Below are 21,075 nucleotides of genomic sequence, written 5' to 3' on the forward strand. Positions count from 1 at the left end.
ACCACATTATTTCCAATTTAAGTAGATGCTTAAACTTTTTGATATTCAAACCTACAAGCAAAGATGGAGTCTGAAGGCAAAAAGTAAATGGTTACTTATAGGCAGGATAGTGCAAAGAAATTTGAGACCCCTAGAAACAGATTGCTGATGTCCACAGTGCAGTTTTTCATCTCATTTCCAAGAAAAGCAGGGACAAGCAGATGGCACTAACTGAGAAACAATGAGTACGCAACACAGGGAATTTTGATGAGTAGTCAGTGGCATCAGTGGGAATGAAAATATGCTTAAGGTGAAATGTGGCAGAGGTGATGTATATTTGATGTGCAGAGTCAGTAAAAAATTGTGGAGTTTGACTGACTCAAAACAGCCCTTGTGATATCAACTCCAGGCTCCGTGCTGCTATGAGCGATGCCAGCTCCATCACCCAGTTGCTAATGTTGTCACAGAAGCACCTTTGTGCTTTCTTCCATGCTGTTCCTCACACATAGGAGCAGCTCCCTGTAAACATCTGCAAAAGTCTCTCATTGTCTTCCTTCAAATCTCTCTTTTGTCATCCTCCCCCCCTCGAGAAAAACCTTGCAGTGGGTGGGACAGCTGTGGGATGCTGAAATCATTGCTCTGGCCACTATTGTTCCATTGTGCCCTTGTGCTCCCCTGTCTGTTTCCACCTGCTGCGTCCGAACTTACACGTAGATGTTGGGTCTTGGGGGGTTGCTTTTTGCATTTGATTAATACATGTGGTAAAGGGCCAGTAAAGGTGAAGATAAGAACATAGTCTGACAATGCTGGTTGGAAAGGAGTAGTATATAGGACTCAGAGACTGCATAGTTAAAACTCAGGGGACTGAGTTTCGCAAACTCAGATCATTTGCAAAGAAGAGACAATTCATTAGAGATTTTTTGTACAAGGCAGGGAGTTCACTGATGACAGAATGGGGCAATCATGCCAAAGCACTCTCCAAATAGAAACATTGCAATAACGTAACTGGGCGGCAATAAGGTCCCCTTTTCTTTGAAAAAAAAAAAATATATATATAAATTGGATGCAGAGACGATGTTTGAATAGAAAGGTTTGAGCAAAATTGTGTGGCAGAGCCTAGTCTGTAGTTGGCATGAAAAGAGCAAAGTCCAGAAAGGAGAGGGTGAGGCAACTGATGTTGTTTAACCTGGAGAAAAGGAGGCTGAGGAGAGACATTGTCACTCTCTACAACTACCTAAAAAGAGGCTGTAAAGGTATGGGTGTTCATCTCTTCTCCCAAGCGTCAAGAGATAGGACAAGAGGAAATAGCCTCAAGTTGCACCATTTAGACTGGATATTTGGAAAAAATTCTTCACAGAAAGGTTGTAAAGACTTGGAAGAGGCTGCCCAGGGAAGAGTTTGAGTCACCATCCCTGGAGGCATTTAAAAGGCTTGTAGATGTGATGCTTAGGGATATGGTTTAGTGGTGGAGTTGGCAGTGTTAGGTTAAAGCTTGGACTCAATGGTCTTAAAGGTCTATTCCAACCTAAATGATACTATAATTCTATGAAATAGCCTTAACATTCAAGTGTAACACACAGCAACACACAAACAGTTGTCTGAGGAAAGAATGTCCTACACCTCAGGGACGTCACTATCAGATTGGGAAAGTAAATATCCAGCAAGAAGCAACAACACCAATCCCCTCACCACAGCCTCAGTCACAACATATATGTTCTGCTGTTTTGTACATGTGGCTAATAAGCACACATCTAAGTCACAGTTAATGAGTTGTTTCTTACTTGGAACATCCCAAGTATTATATTACTTTCAGAAATGTGAACATTGGTTTCAATTGATACAATATTGATTTTATTGCAATAATACATTAGTATTAAAACCTGTGTATTGAAATCAGCTACAAAAAGCGAGTTGTTTTGCCCTGCCAAAAGTGGTAAATCCCAGGTTTCTTACATTAAGACCTATGTCTGCATACACAATAGCTGCAAGCACTCTCGTTTCTTCTATAATCATCAAACCATTAATCTGCAGTCTCATATGAAATGTGTTTGGTTCTTTCTCCAGTGTATCTTAATCTCCTCCTCTCCTCCTCATCTCCCTGCCTTCAGGGCACTCTCTCTGTGCTGGGTCCCAGCATGGCTGGCTGGGCAAGAGGCAACGTGTTCTGTGACTGCCTTAAAGGTATGAATCTGCTGGTTTGTCCACCCATCTGCAATACTGACTGGCTGACCAGCAGCATTTATGGGAACGGGTAAGAGCTGAGTCCTACCTGTGCACATCCCAATGGCAAAGATGCCTGGCTTTGGATCTTTCCTCTTTTAAACTTGTCTTTATCAAAATGAGCAGATGCTCAGCAGTTCTCCCTCTGTCAGACTTGGCTGAAATCAACTAAAGGCTCAGACAGACTGACAGGTTGAGAATGGGCAAAGGGAACAGTCACATCAGCCTTCTCTTCTTTAGAAACTCATTTGATGACAGTAACTTTTCAGAACTCTGTTTTCTGATCTTTAGGTTGTTCAGAAGGCATCTTGAACCACCTACTTCTGGTACAAACCATAACAAAATGCCCTTCCTAGGCCTTGATTTACAATTAATCTTTACTCGTTCAACATACAAGCACACAGATTACTTTGGTTGAATAGCTTCAGCATACACTTCAGCATTCAGACAAGGGGGAATGGCCTCAAGCTCCGCCAGGGGAGGTTCAGGCTGGACATCAGGAAAAAATTTTTCACAGAAAGAGTCATTGGGCACTGGCAGAGGCTGCCCAGGGAGGTGGTTGAGTTACCTTCCCTGGAGGTGTTTAAGGGAGGGGTGGATGAGGTGCTGAGAAGCATGGTCTAAGGATTGTTAGGAATGATTGGACTCGATGACCCAGTGGGTCACTTCCAACCTAGTGATTCTATGATTCTATGATTACCTCAACTGTCATGGCAGTCAGATGAGAGCAAGAACTCTGGGTGTACTTACAGGATCATATCTTACGAATAAAAATCCTGAAGAAGGAGATCGCATTTTTTGTGCTTCTGAAATGCATTTTTTTTTCTATACACAGTGAAGAATCATAGCAGCCTTTGATACTCAGAGTTATGTTTTGCATGGATTTGGTGCTAAGAGTTATGTTTGATAGGGAAAGCTGTAGCTGTAATATTTTATGAGTGCTGTGAGTATTGCTGCAGTTTTCACAGCACAGAGAAACGTGTCTTCTCAGTTTCTCAGAAACAAATGTTTTATGTAGCGTTTAGAGTCAGGAAGACAACTGTATACCAGCTCAGGTTCTGCTGAGATCAGTAAGTTTCTTTCTTAGCCCTGAGAGCAAAAAATTAAGTACAAATATATTACATTCTACCTATTCTGAAAATAGACTGTCACATATAAGTCAGATCTGGCCCATGGAGTGTGTATTTATTCTCTATCAAAGCTCATTAATAAAAATGCCTTAAACTATACAAGAGATATAGCAAGAAAAACAGAAAGCTGGAGTTTTTCCTACCAGTAGGACAACATGCAATTCAATTCCATACGTATACAATCTGCTCAGTTCACTTTCTTGTACTTTTTTAAAATGCAAGAAAGGAAAGATTTCTTTGTTCATAGCTACCGAGTCTTACTGGCTCTTTCTTTCGGTGACCCACTGATATTTACAGGCAACAAGTAAGACCTCCATTCTGTAAGACTTTGATTTGTTCCCACCATAGAAAAACTAAACAGGCAGCAATTTGTAGTAGTGTACAGCATAAATGCAAATAAAACTTTGTGAAACATGACTTCTGTCTCCAGATGCCCATCAAAGCTTGACAGCTTATCTCCATATTTCAGTTTGCCCTTTCCAGCCCTTCCTTTACAGAAAATATATTAAATGCACTTTAAAAGAGCGATCAAACTATGATTTGCTTTATGTGATATTTGAAACATTTCTTTATATTTGTCATGCTTTGCTATGGGTATGGAGTTTTCTTTTTATTCATTGCTATAGCTTTCTTTTCCAGAGCTCTGCGTGTAGCTGACAGTGAATTTCCAGCTACCTCCTGATGTCATTTAAACTAATAAATGAAGTTATTCTTAGAAGCCCTATCTGATAAAAGAGGTACGGGCATCCTAACATTGGCAGCTTCCAAGCAGCATTTACATTACTATAACTGAGTTATGGTTCTTTGTGCTCTATTTGTACTCAGTATTTTTATCCAAAAAGAAAAAATCCATATGCTTTAGTGTTTCTGCAGTCAAGAAGAAAAACACCCACACTCATCTTTCATAAGGCTGAGCGTTAAGGGTTGGATTTTCCAATTTCTTAATGGTGAGATGACATCCTATAAATTCCAGTGGCCTCCCTGGAAAAACTCTGCTGAATTGGGTGGTTGTAACAGAGGGTGTTTTATTTCAAAGAGGATGTTTCATGTCAGCTTTCAGAGCATAGAACACAGTTAAAGTAGCAATTGTAGACAATCAGTTTTCAGTAGATTTCCAGTTCTGCCAGGTGATGTGGAAGCTGAAGTCTCCATCTTTTTTGTGTTGCATTTTTGGGTTTTTTTGCATTGATCTTCGTCTGTCCTTTCTGTAGACGGTATCTTATCAAGACATTTAAAAAAAAATATCTTTGCAAACTGATGAGATATTTGTAATTTGAATTAAGAAGATGCCTCTGGAAGAATCTGGATTGGGGAGGAGGGATGTTGTGTTCTTAAAGTGACTCACCACAAACTCCTTTCCACACATGCTTTGGAGTTAATTACTCTTTAGAGTAGGCATAAGTCCTAAAAGTCAATCACGGCAGAACGTGCTAACTTGATTAACAAGACGTGCCTTCAGTCCCTTGAAAAAAAATAGTTTCTGAGTCTCTAAGAGGTCTGTAACCGGTGTCATCACAAACTCTAACATATTCATGCTCAACGCTTATATCTTTGCTGTGCCGTTTACTTCCATTCAGTTGTCGGATGTTAACTCTGTCCTGATTTCTGTTCATGTATACTGAGTTCTTTATTGACTGTGGTGGTAATTTTGTCTCCAGGAGACAGCCTGTGCCAAATTGCTGCTGACATGAAATCCTTCTGCGTACTTCCATATTGCCATCTGCACCATGCTCTCTTGCTGCGTAACCTAATCCATCCTTGCTTACTGTAGGTCAGCTGCCGATGTATGCAGCTGGTGTTAGGACAGCAGAGCTCTCTGTGGCAAACTCAGGAAGGGTCATGATGTCCAGAACCAGATCCCAAGTTTCCAGGTTTGAGGATGTGATATTACATGCAAGCAGGCAGAGCGTGGAATCTGCTGGATGGGGCCTATTTGAGTACCCTTTGAGCACCAAGGCAAAATAATTCAGCACATCAGGTGTTTCTACTGGGAAGGAAGCATTGGGCTGAATCTTTCAGCAAGCACCAAGAAAATATGATGGTAGATGGAAAAAGCAGTGCTCCAGGAGGAGAGTTCAGCACGCACTCAGCACTGGAGGAGCCTGGTCCTCATCCACCAGCATCATCACTCCAGGCAACCTCTGTAGACATCTTAACAAAGAGCACTGCTGTTCCTCCAAATGACAAGCTGCTGCCAACACAGCCTCTGTCATGCTTCATGACCCAGATCTGCCTCTTCTTTTCAAGCAAGAAAATAGCCTGACTGCCAGCACTGAGCATGGGCTGTTGTTCCAAACAAGCCCACTCTCTTTCTCCTCCTGGCACAAAGGCTGCAGACAAAAACCTGAAGGCTTCCCCAGAAGTGGCTCAGGTCTATGAGCTGCCGTGCCAGCGTCACTCATGCACATGTACGAGAAAGAACAGGTTTGGCAAAAGACTGAGAAGGAATTGTCATAGCAACTGAGACTGCAGCAGGACAAGGAGTTGTAAGATGCTGCAACACTGAAAATTCCAGTACGTCTTGCATGGGGGATGATATCATCAAGATGGATGTAGGAACTCCAGTATGTCTTTGTAGGGTATCAGCTTTCACTTTGTCCTGTCCGTGCTGCCCTCATTATACTCCGCAGCAAAACTTAGGAAGTCTCATATGAGACATTCAGAAGTTCAATGTTCATAGTTTATCCATGAACATCTTTTAAATCTCTCCTTTCTTTCTCTTCACATATCAGCTTGGTCTCTCCTGCAGTGTCTCATTAGTCTCAGTTATCGCATGTTGCCTAATTTTACAGTAAAGCTCCTTTTAGCTTCCTTCTTTCCTAAGGTTATAATCTGCTTTTTGAATGTGTTTGCCATGAGGTAAATGTATTCAACTAATATAAGTATGACTTTTCTGCTTGTTGTGGCCACAGGACTAAGAAGCAAGGCTTGATGGATAAGAATACTCTTTGACATATAATTGTGCCACACAGCCTTGGGATCAATATTTCCCTCAGAGCAGATACACAGCTCACATTTATACTTATGGAAGTAGCTACATAAATAAAGCACATGGAATCCAGGGGTCTGTAGCCTTCCTATGAGGCAGTAAATTGTGTTTTTTATTCCTTTCATTCACATCAACCTCTGTTCGTCTGACCAGTTCACAGGAAAGGCATTAGCTGCTAACAGCTCCTCACTTCCTCGGATGCCAAGCCTCCATAAGACTGTACATAAACTGAGCTTTGTGTAGCCTCAAGAGCTTGTTTTTTCTGTCAATGTGTGTGTGCATAACTCCTACTAACTTCTGAAGGTGTTAGACAGCTTATATGTATGTGTACAGAACAGAGAATAGACTTCAAAGCTTTGGCTTCAGTAGCGTGTCCCTTAAATTAGTGGCAGATGTTTTTCAGCATACCCAGTTGAGAAGTGGTTACCCAGGTCTATCAGACAGTTTCTAAAATCCTGATCCAAAAAGAACTCTCACAGAGTGTGGATGTTGATAATGGGATGTTCGTTTCACTGTGAGGTTAACATCTGGCAACTGAAATACATGGTATTTCTAAATAAACACGTATTTACGTATGCCTGAGTGAGAAGTGTGTAGATGATGGGAAAAGCTGCAGCTGGGAGTCACAAGGATCTTGCAGAATTTCCCTGGGGCAAAAGCAGGAAAGCCTGAATTTTTTTCCTGAAAGTAGATTGAGAATCTGAATTGGTGTCAATGGAAATGTTGTTTGTAAGACCTTGTGATGACACTGTCCTAAAAATGGACTCTAGCAAAGCAACAAGGGTGCTCTCTGAAGATGTTTCTCCTGCGTGTTTAGGAGCATAGTCTTGGAGGTCACTTTTTCAGCTTCCAAAGAAAAGTCTTCCAAGGAAAGTAATGTTTGCTTAGCCAAATAATTAATTAGGATTTTGTGCTAAGGTAAACTCTTTCAACAGGGCAGATCAATACTAGAACACAGACCTGGCCCTAAGTTTTCCTTATCCCATGTAATTACCAGAAGTCCCAAGTTATTACCTATTAGCCCTTTCATTTTCAGTTGTTCTGTGTCAGGAAAAAAGTAGGTTTTGAATCTTTAGCTAGTTTGGCAAATGGAGCAGTTGTTTTTTCTTCCACCATCAATAAGGGCTCTAGAGCCATTAGAAAGATATACCAGATTTGAAAAAGAATACAGAAGCGTTTATTTGTGTCAACACTCCATGTTTCATCCACTGTGTTTCTTGGTAAGATCATGTTCTTGTGTTCTAGGTTACGTTGTTTAGTCTTTCCGTAACTGTGAGATGTCTGTTCCAAAAGGGACTGTAGAAAACCTAGAGAACATGGAGACAGGGCAAACCCCCTTTCAGGAGCAGTTTTGAGAGAGAAAGAGCTTTGAGAGAAGAAAAAATGCAGTGCCTAGAAGTTGTCTAGAAGATCTGACCCAGATTATTAACAATAGCCAAAAGTTCAAATTCAGTTTACACTGATGCTGGCTATTACCTCCCTCCTTTTTGGACTTCTGTTATGCAACCAAAAACTCAATGAAATTTATTTTGTTATTGTTTACAGTGATTTTTCCTTCCTGGTTATTAGTGTGTCAGTAGAAATATTATCAAACAACATCGTGTTATAGTCTACATCCCAATAAATTTAGCTCTTCAAAGTCTCACAGAGAGCAGAGCTATGTAACCCTTGATTTTTGTTAAGTGGAAGAGCATGAGCCACCATTTATTTTAGGATGTCTCTAACATAATATAGGGGAAAATTGAGTATCTGGGAAGAAATTTTTGGTTTTGAGCAAGAATAGAAGCGTAGAGATAGTCTGAAAAAAGACTGGTATCCATCTGGGCCTTTCCTTTCCGTGACCATGGACTGGTTCATTGCTCAGCTTCTGACTGCTTGCTAGCACACAGCAGAAAATAAAATGTCAAACAATTTCACAAGCTTTTCTGCAATGAAGAAAAATGGCTGCGTCCAAGCTTTTGCTTTCCAGTTCCAACCTACCCAAGCCTTTGAAGAAGCAGGCAGACAGCGTAGCTTTACATCCAGGGATGACATGTTGGAAACAACGTCCCTCTAGATCCACCACTCTACACATTGGTAACATCATAGTTATCACATGTCTCTTATAGCCCGGTATATACTTTCCCAATTACACCTGAAAATAGCTGTGAAGAAGGATAAGGGCATGAAGGAGATGAGATGCATGAGGTCTCTGGATGTGTTTAAGTTTGTCCTTGGGGAACTCTCTTAGCACCACTGTTGTCACTACATTTAAAGCCTGTTGCAAGATCTTTAAAGCCTATTGCAAGATCTCTACAATCTCATTTCTTTTTTTTCAGACAAGCCCTGTGGGGACCCACCATCCTTCCCCTACACCATCCTGCATGGCCACACTGGCTTTGAAATGGGGGACGAGCTGCTGTACGTTTGTGCCCAGGGGTATGTCATGGGCAACAAGGAGACGGCGTTCACACTGCTCTGTGACAGCTGTGGGGAGTGGTACGGGCAGGTTCAGGCCTGCATCAAAGGTAAGTTCAACCTGCACACTGACCATCCCCCTGGGAGGTCGCAGCCTCCCATTAGCTCAACTGAGACAGTTTCAGGCTTACAGGGGTGTTTCCTGGGCGTGTGAGGTCCTGGTGAAGGTCTTGGTGACTAGAGCATCGATGTGTTAACTGGCCCAACAGGGCTTTTACAATCCCAATGGCAAACATCTCCAAGGAAACCGCAGGAGAGGATATTTTATTCATATTTATATGAGCATAAATTTCTTTCTGGGTAACAGGAGTCATTCAGAATAAAAAATTGGAATTTTTAATGTCAGATTTATTTTTTTCTAGATCTGCTAACCCTGTTTCAGGGATTCACTGAGTCTTATCCCAGGGTTATCATTCAGCTTCTGCCCTTCAGCCCATCATCTTCCTTCTTTTTCCCATAGTACCATTTTTCTTTAGTACCAAACATAGTTTTTAATTACTGGAAAGTAACCTTTGGGAAGACCCTTCATCTGCGTCTTTAATATCAGAAACAACCCTTTTCTGGAAATCAGCTCTTTCTATTCTTATATGTGCTCATTCTGTCACTGCATAAAGTTTGTAGTTTTTCAATGTACTTATTTTGTTTACTCCAGGAAAGGGATTACTACAGATATTACAAGAAATATCAGAGATATTTTTTTCAGAGTAGTTCAAAAGCCATGCCCAGGCAGCGTTAGGGAGCCAAAGACATTGTTTACCAGATAGAGTGTACAATGCAGGTTTTGTATGTCTTCTGATGTGTTTATTTTCACATGAAGCCACAGAGTTGCTACAGAGTGGGCTACTGAAATGAAAAGTTGGTGTTTGTTCTCAATTCTGCAAACCTAGGGCAACCGCAGAGAAAAAGCCAGTGTCTTTTTGTAGGCATGGCTTGTATCGAAATAACCTCATTCCTTGTCATGAACAGGCTGAGGCTGTCCATGGCTTTATTGCTGGTCACCAGCCCCACACCTTCATGCAATGCTACATGCTGAGGCCCCTGAGTTAGCATCCACCTCACAGAAAGGTCAGGATGGTTGTGCTGTGGCCCCATGGAGGCAAGGGTCAATGCCTCTCAAGGGCACAGCAGACCCATATATGACTCCCCCTGCTTCTTTATATTTTCTAGTTTGAACTAAGATGACCATCCTTGAAGTGTTCTTGGATATTTATTTGGGATGCACAATATACAATAAGAAAAAAAATATAATAGCTGCCCATCTTTTAAGCCCTGGACTTTGTCCACTGGCTTGTAAGAAGCTCTTTTGGCTGACCTGAGCTTTTACTAGCCCTTTCCTACTAGTTGCTTTAGCACTGTTGAACTTCTGGCCTTACATTTGTGATAAATGGCACTTCTTTTTGCTAGATTAGGAAAATTAAAGATCTACATAAGTTAAGAGAGCTGCCAGTGTCACAGAAGAAAGCTGTGAAAGAGTGGCAGAAATACAGTTTGGGTTAGAGCTATGCAATGTGATAGAAGAGTTAAAAAAAAAAAGTATATTATATTTTATTCTGCCCCAAGAAAAGGGCATACAATTTTTATCTTTTACCATGTGTTCAGGAATTTTACCTACAAACATGACAATAGTTACCCAGATATTGACTCCATTAAAGGGAAGGAAAATGGAATTTTTACCAAAGATCTTGACTCAAGAAAGCAGGTCTCTGGCAGATTATAATAAAGACATTACCTTAATTCAAACCTCCAAGAAAATCCACCTTTACATGCTAGTTACGTTCTGCAACAAACCTTTAATCTTCCCCTTATTTAAATATAAGCTAAATAGTAGAATGAAGTCAGATTGGATGCAATCTGAATTCTGCTTTCTCACATTATTCTGCTCAATATGTAAACTCACAATTTTTCAGTATCAATCATCAGAGTATTTTACTATATTTTTCAGAGAGATAAAACACTTTTAACATGATATTTTTGGCAAAACAGATAATTTTTAAACAAAGGAATGGGCGGCTGTTGGGTAGCTGAGCTATCTACACAGGCTGGAGTTAGCATATTCATTTCAGAACCTATGTATTCCTTAACACCCGGGGCCTGTAGGGAGTTATTTTTACTCATAAACATATATCACCAGGCAGTGGATAATCATGAGAAAAAGTCAAACTTCTTCTTGGTGGAAACAGTTTACGTCTGTGCACCACGGAACAACATATTCAAACCCATCCAAATAATATAGAGAATAAAAAAAAAAAATAGATATTCTAACATCTTTCTGAACTGTTCCAGCTTCCAGAATAGTTCTTACAAAGAGCAGTTCAGATGATTAAGTGAAATATTGCATGGAATGGAGAAGGAGCATGGAGGGAGAGAAGGAAAACCTCTGATAGCCCAGTGGGACTGAATCTCCTATAATATGCAGCAAATTGATACTTCTTTTTCCTCCTCTGAGATTAGTGTAAATGCTAACTTCATCACACACAGAAACAAAACTGTATTACACCAAAGTAAAGAAGAGAAAGAATCAGGCCATTTAAGTTGTGTGTGTTTCACTGCTTTCACTGGATGAATAGTCTATTTCCCCTGTTTTGCCTGAGCTTTTTAAACAGCCGCAGGGGAGAGAAAAATATTTTTAAAAGAAATAGGAAAGTGTGGCTGTAAAATCACAAACATCAACACTGGAACTTGGGAGCAGATGTAATAATGTGGATTATGATTTTTAAAATAATTTAAATGTAGACTTCATGCTGAGTGGCTTCCTTTGATTAATGTTTTTCAAAGACTTTAAAAATCCGGGATAGAAAATACAGTGTGTGTTCAATTATATATTCAATCCCCCTGATCACAATCCTTTAAGAAAGGACACTGCAGGAAGATGAAAGTGTGACACTAGGGTTCATTATTCTTAAAAGAGTAAGAATTCAGTGAAAAAGAGAAAAATTAATTTAATTAAAAGAAACCTGACTTACAGTTGACAGATTTTTGGGGTTCATAGGAGAGAAGAGAAAAATTATCAGTTAGTTACTCCAGAAGTCAGTGCACACACTGTTTTTTAAGTGCTTTGAGGCAAGCCTTCCCTCTTATGAAGGTTAATGATGGGGCTTAACGGAGAATTTATAACCCTGTTGGCAGAGTGGGCCATTTCTCTCCTAACTGGATGACATCAGAGGAAAGACTGTTGTGAAGCCACTTCAATGAATGTTTAAGGGCTATGCTTAGAGGCTGGTGAGATGATACAGTTCCCTTTTTCTTCATCTGTGCTGGGTGAGCAACTGGAAATGTGAAGTGGTCCCCATGCTTTTGCACAAATACAACTGATAGAAAACTCCAGGCAGAGGATGAAAAGATATGAGGCCTCTTCCTACAAATTGCACTGTCTCTGAAGCTTATACTACTCTCTGCTGCTTAGTCCACCTACCTCATCCATGCAAGAGCAATAATGTTTAACTGGCCTCATTAAGCTTTCTGAGATCTAGGGATGTTACAGCTGTGTATTACTGTCCTGACGGGCAGTTGCCACATTATAATGCCCAGCTATCCATCAGAATATGAGATTAAACAGCAATTATTGTTTCTTTCTCATCTAATAGCATTTGGCCCACTTTACATTCCCCAGTTGCTCACCCAGAGCAAATATAGAGTTGAAGAACTATCCTTGTAGCAGTGTCTACATTTAGCACTTAAATGTTCTTTGAAGTAGCTGTATGATCATCTTTCCTTTCTGTTTTGATCCAATTAGGAGAGATACGGTCCATTCTGGCACCCAGGATGCAACTGTATGACAGTTGGCATATTTGTAAATTAAATGAAAACATATATTATGCATCAAGACACATGTAGTCCAAAATATGTGGCAAAACTTGGCTATGGGCATAACTGAACAAAATAATTTGGGGTTATATTAAGTGGATCCTGGACACAGTGAAGTATATTGGAATTTCAGAAAACAGTACATTACAAGTTGCTTTAATATACATGGTGAATACCAGGTAATGGACTGTAAATTTTAATCAAGATGCATTTTAAATGAAAAAGTGGTTTGTATAGTTAGTGTTTCCTGCAATTTCTCATCATGAAAAGATGCTGTGTTCTATCTGAAAACACAGGGATATTCAACCCAACAAAGCAACCTTAAGCAGAGAACCAGGAAATACTTATTTTTTTGCAGTTTATTATTTTTTCTATTTTTGTGGAGAGAACACACTTGTTTCACAGAATATGTCCTTAAGGTTAGCATTGCAGTAAGGTCTAAAATCAGATGTATACGTGCCATGCTGTGGCTGCCCTGCAGGCACAGAGACTGAAGTGACAATTGGTGAATTACATTTGTTTTTTTTTTCCAAAATGTATCATAGGTTCAATATCAGAAGCATTAATATAAACATTTCAGTGTGGGGTTCAAGGGCTGCACTGCATTAGGCTGAGTCCTCAAAAGGCTGCTTCCTTGAAGAGAAGGCAGATTAGATGGCTGGGAAACCATCTCACATCTCTGCCCTAAAACTGTCTTAGAAGAATGTCATATATTTATCTTCTTCCCTTTGCTGCTTTGGGTTTTTCCAACTGTAAGCCTGTGGCAGGAGAGGTCATATCTTTTGCACATCTAAGGACTCTCTCCAGTGTCAACACTTGCATACTTGTCTAGTGTGTATAGAGCTGATCTTACTCTTCCACCCTGAGTGCAAGAAGGATTCGGTTGGCTTTGACCACCTCTGAAAGCTTCATCGCCAGCTCTTAGTCTTTTTCTCTGATTGAACTATTCTCAGTACTTCAAACATTGCTTTCAAGAATAGTAGTGATTCACATTCATGTGGTCTGTAAGCATGACTAGCCAGCATCATTTAATTATTTTGCTTTTGGTTTTATTTAATAGGGAGAGTAAACCAAGATGTTTCTGGCTTTTAATCATGTTTGGGAATGTTTTATTTTTTATCTGAGAGTACAAAGGGAGAGTTGTGACAGACAACTAAAATCAGCAACAAAATGTGTCCACGGCCTGTCAAAACAATTGTTATGACAAACTTTGGTTCTCTTTTCAGGTCTGTCACTAAGCCATTGTATTACATTAAAGTAAAGTATTGATGTGGTATGGATCCATTCTGCCAAATCAAATTAGTTTTAAAAATTATGATGAGTTATTTATTTATATTAGCATGCTTTCTGCTAGAATAAAAATCATTCCACTTCTTGTAGCTGTTGCAAAAGACAAAAAGTGATACAAATTCTGTCTAGCACCTTCTAGTCAATTTGAGCAAAGAGTGTTTGTGTGCCTGATCCAAATCAAATGGATATTTCTTCAAGATTCTGTAGTTCACAAATCTGACTGATCTTTGGCAAATCAGTATACATGTTCTTTTCCTTCCCACCCTTTAAGACAGATGCTGGCTTGTTAATGTTTGCTCTAACTACTTTGAGATTCTTAGAATAAAGATGTTTTTATATGGTAGAAATGTTTATGGTGATGGTCTACATAGAATCAAGTTTCACTTTCCTGTGCTCCAAAAATACATCCACAAAATATGCAGTGCACTTTATGGTTGTCCGAAATAGCAACACTCAAAATAGAGCTCGGATGCCAATATGCTATCTAGGAGAAAAATTAAACTGATCCTAGAGTGTAGAAAACCAGGCTCTTTGGTTTTGCTTGTCTCTATGCTTGGCCAGTGTTTTCACACTAGGATCAAATGTTGAAGGAGATGAAAGCTCCCTAAGACTGGGTGCTTCCCAGAAAGGACAAGGCTAAATTAAAAGGATTTTACCTTTAATTGAGCCTCATATCTTTGGTTGTATGCCATTTCAGCATCTGTTACTGTAAAATGTTCATTTCAGCCTCAGTAATCCCTCAGATAGTGAATCAAGAGCTCACTGATCCTTGAGTCTGCCAAAGGAGGGTAGGGTTAAGATGTAACAATGACCAAATATAGAAAGATTTTGGTCTTGGACTAATTAATTTCAATGCTGGTTCTTCTTAAAACCAGACCTGCCTGGATAGGAAGGAAGATGCAACCACTTCTAAATCAGTCACTAGCTGCTTTAAAAATATTTATAAATAAAGGTTACAACTATTTGGATAAGAGGGAGAGTTTTGGTTATTGCTCCTCAGTACTAAGACAACAGTTTAGGGAGCTGGAAAGCTCAATAAAATGCTGATGAGATGAGCAAAAAGAAGTGCAAAAGTTGTACAAACTGTTCCTAGAAAATCAAGCTCACAACTGACTTAGATCATTGTGGTAATGCAAACTCACTAAATACTATGTCCAAGCCCCGCTTGAAGATCTGAGGCCCAGAAGAAAGAACAGAGTATTATTACTTTGTAAGTCCATTCAGGATCATATAAATCCAAGCTTCAGCGTAAGGCGATCTGTATTTCCTTCGATGGTTAGAGAGCTCAATAGTTGCTTTCATTCTGGCATCACATAAGCTAACATTAGTCATGTTGATAGTCTTTGCTATAAACTATACAAATACAGGAGATTGAGTATGAAAATACATTATAGCAACTTTACAACTTGGGCCACTATCTGATTGTCAGGAGGAACAAGACTCCCTTATGAGATGAGGAGCAGTGCATAATGAGCTCCATTCTCGGGCTTTCTTTAGACTACAATGGGCTTTTTGTTTCCTCAGCTGAACATTAAGAAAGCACTGATTCTTTTCTATACATACAGGATCAGGCACAAAGACAGCAGGTTTGATGGAGGCTTGATTAATTGTTCAACAAACCCCTAATGTGTTCTGATAGACTGAGGACTTGTATTATCCCAGGAGCATTTGCTCTTTCCTGATGTGCCTCCCCAAGACTTTCTTCTAAAGGGCTGAAAGTACATGGCAGGAGAGGCACTAAAGGTGAAGAACTTCAGATTCTATAAAAAAAACATTACTACAGTTAACCATTCACCAATGATCCATACTGGTCAATAAGAGGAATATTAGTTGCCCAGTCATATTGCTAACTAAAGAATAAGCCTGGAGGAAATAACAAGAGCATCTGAATGTCATTATTTTTCATAGGTGTGAGCGCATGCACTAGAATGGTATGACATAAAAATCCGCATTTCATCCTCAGCTGTATTACAGTAGTCTGAAAAGTAAATGAGTGAAAAATAGAGGTACAGGATATATACAGGTAAAGATAAGCCAGAGTGATCATAGAATCAGAATAGTTTGGGTTGGAAGGGACCTTAAAGATCATCCAGTTCCAACCCCCTGCCATGGGCAGGGACACCTCCACTAGATCAGGCTGCCCAAGGCCCCATCCAATCCGGCTTCGAACACCTCCAGGGATGGGGCAGACACAACTTCCCTGCGAAACCTGTTCCAATGCCTCACACTTTCATAGTGAAGAAATTCCTCCTTGTGTCTAGTCTAAATCTGCCCCTCTCCAGTTTAAAGCCATCCCCCTCTCCTCCTATCACTACGAGCCTTTGTAAACAGTCCCTCCCCAGCTTTCTTATACACCCCCTTCAGGTACTGGAAGGTCGCTATAAGGTCTCCTCAGAGCCTTCTCTTCTCCAGGCTGAACAACCCCAACTCTCTCAGCTTTTCCTCATATGGGAGGTGCTTTAGCCCCCTGGTCATCTTTGCAGCCCTCCTCTGGACCTATTCCAAGAGATTGAGATGATTCATCTCAAAAAAGAAAACAATAACCACAGTTGTTAAATGGTGAGTTCTCATATAATGATATTCCAGTTCATAAAAGTTCAACAGATACCTGTAGATTGTCCTGAAAGACACCAGACTTTGGTGAAACAGGCATGCCAGACATCACCTTGTGGCAGGAGTCCGGATGGTAAGAGGACAAAACGGCTTGAGGCACCATTTCCACACAAAAAGTGTGCCAGATGGAAAAATTCTTAAGTGAAAGCAATACAGAGGACCTAATGAAGCTAACATTCGATGGCTATTGAGACTACCATATAGCAATGGCCAGTGCCACACACAGCTTCGTAAATATGTTTCTAAGATGCTTTGGTATTCAGAGGTACCTTCCAGTCATTAACAAATGCCTGAAATACTGTTGGACAAGATTTTAGGATTAAATAGAAAAGTGGGAGCCCTACTAGGAAGCTTTCCACTCTGAGAGCTGGAAGTTTTTTCCTGCTTTGGAGAGGACAAAGAGGGTCTAGAGGATTACACAAGCAGATGAGGACACTGAGAATGGGAGGGAGAGAAGCCTGTTGTTGGCACTGTGGTACTGTGTGCGGGTTTCACCCTTGCTGTGAGATGAGAGGACCTGCTGAGAACATCCAGTTCTCCAATATGATAGCTTTCACAGAGGTATTAACTCTCCACAGGCTATGCTGCACATTTTGGTTTCCTCAGCATAACTGCTTTGGTTTCTGGTAGGCCCATAATACTATTCCAAGAAAAATACCTTTTGCTAATACTCATTCTGTTCTGGCACCTGGCTTAAGCTGTTCTGGCAAAAAGTAAGCTGGTGTGAGCTGTATCACCGCTAAGTGGTTTTGGTCAGACTGGTTTGACAATATTTCTAATCTTTTTTAAAAGAAGACCAAATACGGCTCTGCCAGTAGTCGGGAAAGCAGTCTCCAAGGAGAATGTGACTCATTTGGAAATTGAGGTGGGCCACAGAAGAAAATGTGATTCAAAGTTGGTTGAGTGTAAAAAAAGGCAAGAAAAGATAAGATTTTATGAATGCATTTATTTGTAATACAGCTTTTCCTATTAATTTCTTGTTTCCCGTGTCATGCCAGGTCTATTGCTTTACTGTCTTCGTGAAAGACTAAGCACTCTCTTAAAAAGAAAAATTCTCACAATGATTCAGTTTGTTTTATTTTCCATATCCCAAGGCACTATTTTCTAGGACTTTTAATGCCCGCATAAATCTCAGTAATTACATCAGCTTTCTATGCAGTAAAACTTGTGTGAGCTGAAAATCAACCACCCTGCCTAGTTTGGAAAATTTTTCATTGAGCTAAGGTTTTAGAAGAGTGGAAGAAATATAAATTACAATGCATTATTTCATTCGAATTCAAACATTTATTTTCATGCTTTGAGTCGACTATTTTGCTATGAGTGGTGGGTCTGCTGAGGCATAGAGAGTATTTCTAAATCAAACTCAAACTTTGTGATGAATTTGCCCCTCTGGCACTCAGGCTTTTTTGCCAGTTTGGTTTGTGGATTTTTTTTCTTTCTGGCAACATTTAGTTTCTTAAAATTGGAAACCTGAGAGCTGATTACAGATGGTATTTGGTACCTACATGTTAAGCTTTAAGTTCTGGAGACAAAATAGTCTATCCTTGCAGTCATGGGTACATCTTGCTTTCTTCAGATGAAGATGAGCAGATTCAACAGCTTTGGTGGGAGTGTCTTCCTTAGGTAACTCTGAAGAGTTCTGGAATGAGAAATACTGCTCAGCTCACTTGGGCTCAGGTGTCATATCACTGTAACACCAAGGTCGCTGAAGAAAAGTAGTACAATGATAAAAAATTGAACATAAGGCATTGAATAGAAACCTTTCTAATCAGCTGGCTCAAAAGGGTTGAAGTTTACTTTAGAACTTCCAGGCTTGGGGTTTTTTTAGGTCCAAACAGTAATTGATTACTTTTTACTATACATCCCTCTTTACACCCTTTTCTTTCTTAAATATGTGGAAAATTTTTCCTCAAGTCTGGCAAAAGGAGTCATGTTAGGGAGAGCAAAGATCCGGGAAAACATTAAGCAATTGAAGGAAGTCCTCTCACTGCAGACAATATGTGGTTTATATAAATTTTTAAATCTGAAAAGGAAAGATATTAGTGTTTACCATTGACACCTATACTGATTTTTTCAAAAACCCTGATATTGACTATTAGCTTATGGTGGACCATCTCCTTTTCAAATAAACAGTAGCACTGAATGAAAAATACTGTCTAAAGTCACTCTTCTTTGAACCTCTCTTCTTCATTTTTTGTAACAAATGACCCCAGTGGTTTCCTGGAGAAATTAATTTTTTTTTTTTTTTAAATTTTCTAGATGAAACTGAGGCACACATTGACTACGAGGATAACTTTCCTGATGACAGATCGATACCTATTGTTGAGAACAAACGTGCCAATGGCAAAGAGGAAGTTGAGCAGGAGCAAGAACAACTTTCCTTCAGCAAAAGTTTTGAGGAAGGAAGGACTGGAAGTACCAAAGATGTTACTCAGGATACAGACACTTCTGAAAAAGGAAGCCGGGCACCAACTGAGTCCCCTGTGTCACTCCTAAGCCAAAAAAACTTGTTTTGGTTTCCATCAGAGGCTTTCAGTGAGCCTGAATCAGAGGAAGAGACACATGATTCCACCAAAGCACAGTTTTCCGAAGGTGATAACTACATTGGAGTGAAGACAGCCTATGATGGACCTGGTGCCAAAATGTTCTATGACAGCGAGGATTTCCCTATTGGACCAATTCTCACAACTAATGATACAAAGGCAGAGATAGATGCAGTTGATATTACTGATGAGTCGTGGTTAGATGGCTATCCAGTTACACAAGAAGTGGTAGAGAATGATGAAGAGGAGGGGGATAAAATTGATGGTTCAATGGGAACAGAAGACGACATTATCCTCACAACTGACCAACCAAATCACGTTGAAGTAAGAAAATCAGGCAATGGTAGCCCAGCTCCAGAGGAAGGTTTAACACAGATTGTGGCAGCAACAACGAGGATAGATGATGAAGGGGCCAGAGAGACACCAGTACCACTTACACCAGTGAGTGGTCTGGAGAACTTAGACATTAGCAGAGGTTATGACGATGCTGTGTGGGACCACCCAACTACATCTCTGGAAACTGTGACTCAGGAGCTTGGTACAACAATGCTGTTTGACATAACCAGCTTAAAAATGTTGACATCAGAAACTTCTATGATGGTCAGTCCCTCCGATATCACTTCATATGCAGAACCAGAAGAAACAACAGCCTACCCAGCACAAGTAGCAACCACTGCACCGGCTCCAGATATCGTAACTGGCACATCATCCCAGGAATTAGCTGAGCAAGAAAATCTCACCCAAGGCCTTGGAGAAAAGCCCATCCCCACTTCTGAGCCATGTGAGGGAGAGGAGTGTCCCAAGTCCAAAAAAGGTGCTATCATAGCAGTAATTGTGATTCTTCTCTGCTTATTACTGGTTGCAGCTGTGTTGGCTGTTTGGTTTTTTAAAAAACGGCAGCAGAAAAATTCTGTCTATAAACTAAATGGAAGGTGTCAACCCAGACATCATTGCTACCACCACTACCACCACCAGCACATCGAAATGCAGAAAGTCTAACCAGGGGTCTTTTGGCAGAGATGCTAGAAATCAGAAGAGAAACATATTGATGCTAAAGGATCATATGACTCATGGATGCTAAAATCCAGCAGTGCAGAAACCTGAAGGAAAAAGGAATGCTAAAAGAACATAGACAATAAAAAAGATTTCATCCTTTTGAAATCGCAGTTTAGCATAGTCAACATTTCCAAGCTAAAGAATCTGTATGTTTTTATCACAAAGGTCTTTTGGAGACATCAGCAGGACACAGTGTGCTTGGTAGTACATCTACGATTTGTTCCGCTTTTACATTTTGCTCCTATTAATAATAAATTAATTGATTAATTTCTGTGTTATCTGGTTATAATGTAATGACAGTGCTGGTCAGGCCTTCTTGGTCTATTCTCAGTGGAGAAGGGGAAGAAGGAGGGAAAGAGGGGAGAAGAATGTTTTTGGAGCAACTACACATATGATGTTTGTTCCTTTTTTAGAACTTGCCCAAGTTGGTCAGGATAAATTACCATAACAAATTATTACCTGTTGTGTCTTAAAAAGAAAACTATTTGCTACCATACATTAATGGATAGTATTGCAATGATTACTAAGGTACTTCTCTTCAATATTGTGAATTTAACAAGCCACGAATGTTGGATCATTATGCTATTTTTCTGGAAGGTGTTCTTTTAGCCTTAGTGAAGAAGTGCCATTCTTATACTAATCTTTTTATAGAAATCACGATGTCTCCTTGGAATTCAGAGAATACTGTAAGCTCCATTCTTCCTTGAGTATCAGCAGGAGAGGAGTCAGAGCACCTTTGATTCCAGGTGTTATGATGAACAGCCTCCTATTACAGAGCCAAGTAGTGATGAAGCACTTTCCAGTGGAAGCCTATATAAAGTTGGCTGCTTTTCTGAACACAATACTGACTGACCAAGATACTGAATTTTAATTCACAGCCAATAGTACCTCTGGGAACTGAAGCCATGCATAATACTCGTGACATACGAACTCTGTGGAAGGACTGTTTTTCACCATTCTGCTCTTTCATAAGCTGGAGGGGTATCTGAGGTGG

At 40.1% G+C, this 21,075-nt stretch overlaps 1 protein-coding gene across 1 annotated transcript in view; it reads left to right on the forward strand.

The window, feature by feature from the left end:
- SUSD5 (sushi domain containing 5) overlaps positions 1-20,746 on the forward strand; it is a 42,134-nt gene extending 21,388 nt beyond the window's left edge. The window contains exons 4-5 of the mRNA XM_009556707.2: positions 8,637-8,825; positions 18,742-20,746. Coding sequence (XP_009555002.1) covers positions 8,637-8,825; positions 18,742-20,024 — 1,472 coding nt within the window. The 3' untranslated portion in view covers positions 20,025-20,746. The remainder of the gene's footprint in view (positions 1-8,636; positions 8,826-18,741) is intronic.
- Positions 20,747-21,075: the final 329 nt, after the last annotated feature.

This window comes from Cuculus canorus, chromosome 2 (genome assembly GCF_017976375.1).
Source record: "Cuculus canorus isolate bCucCan1 chromosome 2, bCucCan1.pri, whole genome shotgun sequence".
NCBI classification, from domain to species: domain Eukaryota; kingdom Metazoa; phylum Chordata; class Aves; order Cuculiformes; family Cuculidae; genus Cuculus; species Cuculus canorus.